At 45.4% G+C, this 8,091-nt stretch overlaps 1 protein-coding gene across 1 annotated transcript in view; it reads left to right on the plus strand.

Moving 5' to 3' along the window:
* Positions 1-600, plus strand: part of LOC116359263 (proline-rich receptor-like protein kinase PERK2) — a 1,044-nt gene extending 444 nt beyond the window's left edge. The window contains exon 2 of the mRNA XM_031811831.1: positions 75-600. Coding sequence (XP_031667691.1) covers positions 75-600 — 526 coding nt within the window. The remainder of the gene's footprint in view (positions 1-74) is intronic.
* The last annotated feature ends 7,491 nt before the right edge of the window (positions 601-8,091 follow it).

Genomic DNA, 8,091 nt, shown 5'->3' on the forward strand with positions numbered 1-8,091 from the left:
TTCACCCTCCACTCTCAGAGCCCAACTTCACTCCCCCTCTCAGAGCCCAACCTTCACCCCCCTTTCCCTCTCAGAGCCCAACCTTCACCCCCTCCCCCTCTCAGAGCCCAACCTTCACCCCCTCCCCCTCTCAGAGCCCAAACCTTCACCCCCTCCCCTCCTCAGAGCCCAACCTTCACCCCCTCCCCCTCTCAGAGCCCAACCTTCACCCCCTCCCCCTCTCAGAAGCCCAACCTTCACCCTCCACTCTCAGAGCCCAACCTTCACTCCACCTCTCAGAGCCCAACCTTCACCCCCTCCCCCCTCTCAAAGCCCAACCTTCACCTTCCCCCTCTCAGAGCCCAACCTTCACCCCCTCCCCCTCTCAGAGCCCAACCTTCACCCTCCACCTCTCAGAGCCCAACCTTCACCCTCCATCTCTCAGAGCCCAACCTTCACCCTCCACCTCTCAGAGCCCAACCTTCATCCCCCTCACCTCTCAGAGCCCAACCTTCACCCCTGCCACACAGAGACTGCTATCTCCCTGTTATCTCCTCCTCCTCTGAAAGCTCCCCAGACTTCACATCTTTACCCGCCTTTGTGTGCGTCTCTTCGCCCTGATAGCGTTCCAAGGTGCACGGTCCCAATGATAACAGTTTACAGTAGTTAATTGGTGATTAAACGACTAGATGCCCTTGTAAATTGTTGCTACCAGTGTTAAGACCCAAAGCAGTTGTCTGTTGGTAATAAAATACTTGTTTATCTATGGGAGTATTTTACGAGTTGGTTTGGACATTGGCCCTAGAACCTCCATATTTCTGCTGATGTTGGCATCATAGCAGTAAAGGAGAAGAACCCAAGCAGGCTGGTTGAGATGACACCCAGTCTGCTGAGTCTCTGAGATGACACCATTATAACCTGACTGTTGAGATGACACCATTATAACCTGTCTGCTGAGATGACACCGTTATAACCTGTCTGCTGAGTCTCTGAGATGACACCGTTATAACCTGTCTGCTGAGTCTCTGAGATGACACCGTTATAACCTGTCTGCTGAGTCTCTGAGATGACACCATTATAACCTGTCTGCTGAGTATCTGAGATGACACCATTATAACCTGTCTGCTGAGATGACACCATTATAACCTGTCTGCTGAGATGACACCGTTATAACCTGTCTGTTGAGATGACACCATTATAACCTGTCTGTTGAGATGACACCGTTATAACCTGTCTGTTGAGATGACACCATTATAACCTGTCTGCTGAGATGACACCCATTATAACCTGTCTGCTGAGATGACACCGTTATAACCTGTATGCTGAGTCTCTGAGATGACACCATTATAACCTGTCTGCTGAGTCTCTGAGATGACACCGTTATAACCTGTCTGCTGAGATGACACCATTATAACATGTCTGCTGAGATGACACCATTATAACCTGTCTGCTGAGATGACACCGTTATAACCTGTCTGCTGAGATGACACCATTATAACCTGTCTGCTGAGTCTCTGAGATGACACCATTATAACCTGTCTGCTGAGTCTCTGAGATGACACCAGTATAACCTGTCTGCTGAGTCGCTGAGATGACACCATTGTAACCTGTCTGCTGAGATGACACCGTTATAACCTGTATGCCTAGTCTCTGAGATGACACCATTATAACCTGTCTGTTGAGATGACACCGTTATAACCTGTCTGCTGAGTCTCTGAGATGACACCATTATAACTCTCTGCTGAGATGACACCATTATAACCTGTCTGCTGAGATGACACCGTTATAACCTGTATGCTGAGTCTCTGAGATGACACCATTATAACCTGTCTGCTGAGATGACACCGTTATAACCTGTCTGCTGAGTCTCTGAGATGACACCATTATAACTCTCTGCTGAGATGACACCATTATAACCTGTCTGCTGAGATGACACCATTATAACCTGTCTGTTGAGATGACACCATTATAACCTGTCTGCTGAGTCTCTGATATGACACCATTATAACCTGTCTGCTGAGATGACACCATTATAACCTGTCTGCTTAGATGACACCGTTATAACCTGTCTGCTGAGTCTCTGAGGTGACACCGTTATAACCTGTCTGCTGAGTCTCTGAGATGACACCATTATAACCTGTCTGTTGAGATGACACCATTTATAACCTGTCTGCTTAGATGACACCATTATAACCTGTCTGCTGAGATGACACCATTATAACCTGTCTGCTTAGATGACACCATTATAACCTGTCTCCTGAGGTGACACCATTATAACCTGTCTCCTGAGATGACACCATTATAAACCTGTCTGCTGAGACGACACCATTATAACCTGTCTGCTTGAGGTGACACCATTATAACCTGTCTGCTGAGTCTCTGATATGACACCATTATAACCTGTCTGCTGAGATGACACCATTTATAACCTGTCTGCTTAGATGACCACCATTATAACCTGTCTGCTGAGATGACACCATTATAACCTGTCTGCTGAGATGACACCATTATAACCTGTCTGTTGAGATGACACCATTATAACCTGTCTCCTGAGATGACACCATTATAACCTGTCTGCTGAGACGACACCATTATAACCTGTCTGCTGAGTCTCTGAGATGACACCATTATAACCTGTCTGCTGAGTCTCTGAGGTGACACCATTATAACCTGTCTGCTGAGATGACACCATTATAACCTGTCTGCTGAGTCTCTGAGATGACACCATTATAACCTGTCTGCTGAGTCTCTGAGATGACACCATTATAACATGTCTGCTGAGATGACACCATTATAACCTGTTTGTTGAGATGACACCATTATAACCTGTCTGCTGAGATGACACCATTATAACCTGTCTGCTGAGATGACACCGTTATAACCTGTCTGCTGAGACGACACCATTATAACCTGTCTGTTGAGATGACACCGTTATAACCTGTCTGCTGAGATGACCACCGTTATAACCTGTCTGCTGAGATGACACCATTATAACCTGCCTGTTGAGATGACACCATTATAACCTGTCTGCTGAGATGACACCATTATAACCCATCTGCTGAGATGACACCATTATAACCTGTCAGCTGAGTCTCTGAGATGACACCATTATAACCTGTCTGCTGAGATGACACCATTATAACCTGTCTGCTGAGATGACACCATTATAACCTGTCTGCTGGAGATGACACCATTATAACCTGTCTGCTGAGTCTCTGATATGACACCATTATAACCTGTCTGCTGAGACGACACCATTATAACCTGTCTGCTGAGTCTCTGAGATGTCACCATTATAACCTGTCTGCTGAGTCTCTGATATGACACCATTATAACCTGTCTGCTGAGACGACACCATTATAACCTGTCTGCTGAGTCTCTGATATGACACCATTATAACATGTCTGCTGAGGTGACACCATTATAACCTGTCTGCTGAGATGACACCATTATAACCTGTCTGCTGAGTCTCTGAGATGACACCATTATAACCTGTCTGCTGAGTCTCTGAGATGACACCATTATAACCTGTCTGCTGAGTCTCTGAGATGACACCATTATAACCTGTCTGCTGAGATGACACCATTATAACCTGTCTGCTGAGATGACACCATTATAACCTGTCTGTTGAGATGACACCATTATAACCTTTCTGCTGAGTCTCTGAGATGACACCATTATAACCTGTCTGCTGAGATTACACCATTATAACCTGTCTGCTGAGATGACACCATTATAACCTGTCTGCTGAGTCTCTGAGATGACACCGTTATAACCTGTCTGCTGAGATGACACCATTATAACCTGTCTGCTGAGATGACACCGTTATAACCTGTCTGCTGAGATGACACCATTATAATCTGTCTGCTGAGATGACACCATTATAACCTGTCTGCTGAGATGACACCATTATAACCTGTCTGCTGAGATGACACCATTATAACTCTCTGCTGAGATGACACCATTATAACCTGTCTGTTGAGTCTCTGAGATGACACCATTATAACTCTCTGCTGAGATGACACCATTATAACCTGTCTGCTGAGATGACACCATTATAACCTGTCTGCTGAGTCTCTGAGATGACACCATTATAACCTGTCTGCTGAGATTACACCATTATAACCTGTCTGCTGAGTCTCTGAGATGACACCGTTATAACCTGTCTGCTGAGATGACACCATTATAACCTGTCTGCTGAGATGACACCGTTATAACCTGTCTGCTGAGATGACACCATTATAATCTGTCTGCTGAGATGACACCATTATAACCTGTCTGCTGAGATGACACCATTATAACCTGTCTGCTGAGATGACACCATTATAACTCTCTGCTGAGATGACACCATTATAACCTGTCTGTTGAGTCTCTGAGATGACACCATTATAACTCTCTGCTGAGATGACACCATTATAACCTGTCTGCTGAGATGACACCATTATAACCTGTCTGCTGAGTCTCTGAGATGACACCATTATAACCTGTCTGCTGAGTCTCTGAGATGACACCATTATAACCTGTCTGCTGAGTCTCTGAGATGACACCATTATAACCTGTCTGCTGAGTCTCTGAGATGGGTGGGTCTGTGGTCTGTCTGTGGTCTGTGGGTCTGTGGTCTGTCTGTGGTCTGTGGGTCTGTGGTCTGTCTGTGGTCTGTTTGTGGTCTGTCGTCTGTCCGTGGTCTGTCTGTGGTCTGTGGTCTGTCTGTGTTCTTTGGTCTGTCTGTGTTTCTGTGGTCTGTCTGTGGTCTGTCTGTGGTCTGTGGTCTGTCTTTGGTCTGTCTGTGGTCTGTCTGTGGTCTGTCTGTGGTCTGTGGGTCTGTGGTCTGTCTGTGGGTCTGTGGTCTGTCTGTGGGTCTCTGTGGTCTGTCAGTATGAAGAGATTTTTGTCTGCCGCAGCGAGGGCCAGACTGCCACAGTACTAAACCTGAACTAGACTGTGGTGTAGATCCCAGATATGATCTGAACTAGACAGTGGTGTAGATCCCAGATATGATCTGAACTAGACAGTGGTGTAGATCCCAGATATGATCTGAACTAGACAGTGGTGTAGATCCCAGATATGATCTGAACTAGACAGTGGTGTAGATCCCAGATATGGTCTGAACTAGACAGTGGTGTAGATCCCAGATGTGATCTGAACTAGACAGTGGTGTAGATCCCAGATGTGATCTGAATTAGAAGCTGAGACCAGCTGAGGTGGTTGGATTGAAGAATAGATTGGGACCAGCTGAGGTGGTTGGATTGAAGAATAGACTGAGACCAGCTGAGGTGGTTGGATTGAAGAATAGACTGAGACCAGCTGAGGTAGTTGGATTGAAGAATAGACTGGGACCAGCTGAGGTGGTTGGATTGAAGAATAGGACTGAGACCAGCTGAGGTAGTTGGATTGAAGAATAGACTGGGACCAGCTGAGGTGGTTGGATTGAGGAATAGACTGAGACCAGCTGAGGTGGTTGGATTGAGGAATAGACTGAGACCAGCTGAGGTGGTTGGATTGAAGAATAGACTGAGACCAGCTGAGGTAGTTGGATTGAAGAATAGACTGAGACCAGCTGAGGTAGTTGGATTGAAGAATAGACTGAGACCAGCTGAGGTAGTTGGATTGAAGAATAGACTGAGACCAGCTGAGTTTTCATTGTTTCTCTTGATTAGGATGTTGTTCATCACAATCTAAAGCTGTCTAAACCGTTTACTGTCTTTATTTGTTACACCACCTGGGGAGGTGTGTGTGTGTGTGTGTGTGTGTATGTGTATTACTAGTACAGAGAGTGTGTGTGTGTGTGTGTGTATTACTAGTACAGAGTGTGTGTGTGTGTGTGTGTGTGTGTATCACTAGTACAGAGAGTGTGTGTGGTGTGTGTGTGTGTGTGTATTACTAGTACAGAGTGTGTGTGTGTGTGTGTATTACTAATTACAGAGTGTGTGTGTGTGTGTGTGTGTGTGTGTATTCTAGTACAGAGAGTGTGTGTGTGTATTACTAGTACAGAGAGAGTGTGTGTGTGTGTATTACTAGTACAGAGAGTGTGTGTGTGTATTACTAGTCAGAGAGAGTGTGTGTGTGTGTTGTATTACTAGTACAGTGTGTGTGTGTGTGTGTATTACTAGTACAGAGAGTGTGCTGTGTGTGTGTATTACTAGTACAGAGAGTGTGTGTGTGTGTATTACTAGTACAGAGTGTGTGTGTGTGTATTACTAGTACAGAGTGTGTGTGTGTGTGTGTGTGTGTATTACTAGTAGCAGAGTGTGTGTGTGTGTGTGTATGTGTGTGTCTGTGTGTATTAGCTAGTACAGAGAGTGTGTGTGTGTGTGTGTGTGTGTGTGTGTGTGTGTGTGTATTACTAGTACAGAGAGTGTGTGTGTGGTGTGTGTGTATTCCTAGTACAGAGTGTGTGTGTGTGTGTGTGTATTACTAGTACAGAGAGTGTGTGTGTGTGTGTGTGTGGTGTGTATTACTAGTACAGAGAGTGTGTGTATTACTAGTACAGAGAGTGTGTGTGTGTGTGTGTGTGTATTACTAGTACAGAGAGTGTGTGTGTGTGTATTACTATGTACAGAGAGTGTTGTGTGTGTGTGTGTATTACTAGTACAGAGAGTGTGTGTGTGTATTACTAGTACAGAGAGTGTGTGTGTTTATTACTAGTACGAGGAGTGTGTGTGTGTATTACTAGTACAGAGAGTGTGTGTGTGTATTACTAGTACGAGAGGCTGTGTGGGTGTAGGTGTGTGTGTATTACTAGTACAGAGATGTGTGTGTGTATTACTAGTACAGAAGTGTGTGTGTGTATTACTAGTACAGAGAGTGTGTGTGTGTATTACTAGTACAGAGAGTGTGTGTGTGTGTGTGTGTGTGTGTGTGTGTGTGTGTGTGTGTATTACTAGTACAGAGAGTGTGTGTGTGTGTGTGTGTATTACTAGTACAGAGTGTGTGTGTGTGTGTGTGTATTACTAGTACAGAGAGTGTGTGTGTGTGTGTGTGTGTGTGTGTGTATTACTAGTACAGAGAGTGTGTGTATTACTAGTACAGAGAGTGTGTGTGTGTGTGTGTGTGTATTACTAGTACAGAGAGTGTGTGTGTGTGTATTACTAGTACAGAGAGTGTGTGTGTGTGTGTGTGTTATTACTAGTACAGAGAAGTGTGGTGGTGTGATTACTAGTACAGAGAGTGTGTGTGTTTATTACTAGTACAGAGAGTGTGTGTGTGTATTACTAGTACAGAAAGAGTGTGTGTGTGTATTACTATACATGAGAGTGTGTGTGGTGTGTGTGTGTATTACTAGTACAGAGAGTGTGTGTGTGTATTACTAGTACAGAGAGTGTGTGTGTATTACTAGTCAGAGAGTGTGTGTGTAGTACTAGTACAGAGAGTGTGTGTGTGTGTGTATTACTAGTACAGAGTGTGTGTGTGTGTGTGTATTACTAGCACAGAGAGTGTGTGTGTGTATTACTAGTACAGAGAGTGTGTGTGTGTATTACTAGTACAGAGAGAGTGTGTGTGTGTGTGTGTGTATTACTAGTACAGAGAGTGTGTGTGTGTATTACTAGTACAGAGAGTGTGTGTGTGTGTGTGTATTACTAGTACAGAGTGTGTGTGTGTGTGTGTGTGTATTACTAGTACAGAGAGTGTGTGTGTGTGTGTGTGTGTGTGTGTGTGTGTGTGTGTGTGTGTGTGTGTGTGTGTGTGTGTGTGTGTGTGTGTGTGTGTGTGTGTGTATTACTAGTACAGAGAGTGTGTGTGTGTATTACTAGTACAGAGAGTGTGTGTGTGTGTGGTGTGTATTACTAGTACAGAGAGTGTGGTGCTTATTCTTTTTTATCCTCCCCTCTTTTCATCCTCTCCCCCTCCCTCCCTCGTACCCCCCTCTTTTCCTCCTCTCCTCTCCCCCTCTTTTCATCCTCTCCCCCTCCCTCTACTCCTATCTCTCCCCCTCCATCCCTCACCCCCCTCTTTTCTCCTCTCCCTAATTTCCTTTCCCCTCCCAACCTCCTGTCTCTTCCCTCCTGTCTCTTCCCTCCTGTCCCTCCCCTCCCAACCTCCTGTCTCTTCCCTCCTGTCTCTTCCCTCCTGTCCCTCCCCTCTTCCCTCCTGTCTCTTCCCTCCTGTCTCTTC

This window comes from Oncorhynchus kisutch, unplaced genomic scaffold, assembly GCF_002021735.2.
Source record: "Oncorhynchus kisutch isolate 150728-3 unplaced genomic scaffold, Okis_V2 Okis02a-Okis13b_hom, whole genome shotgun sequence".
Classification (NCBI taxonomy): Eukaryota; Metazoa; Chordata; class Actinopteri; order Salmoniformes; family Salmonidae; genus Oncorhynchus; species Oncorhynchus kisutch.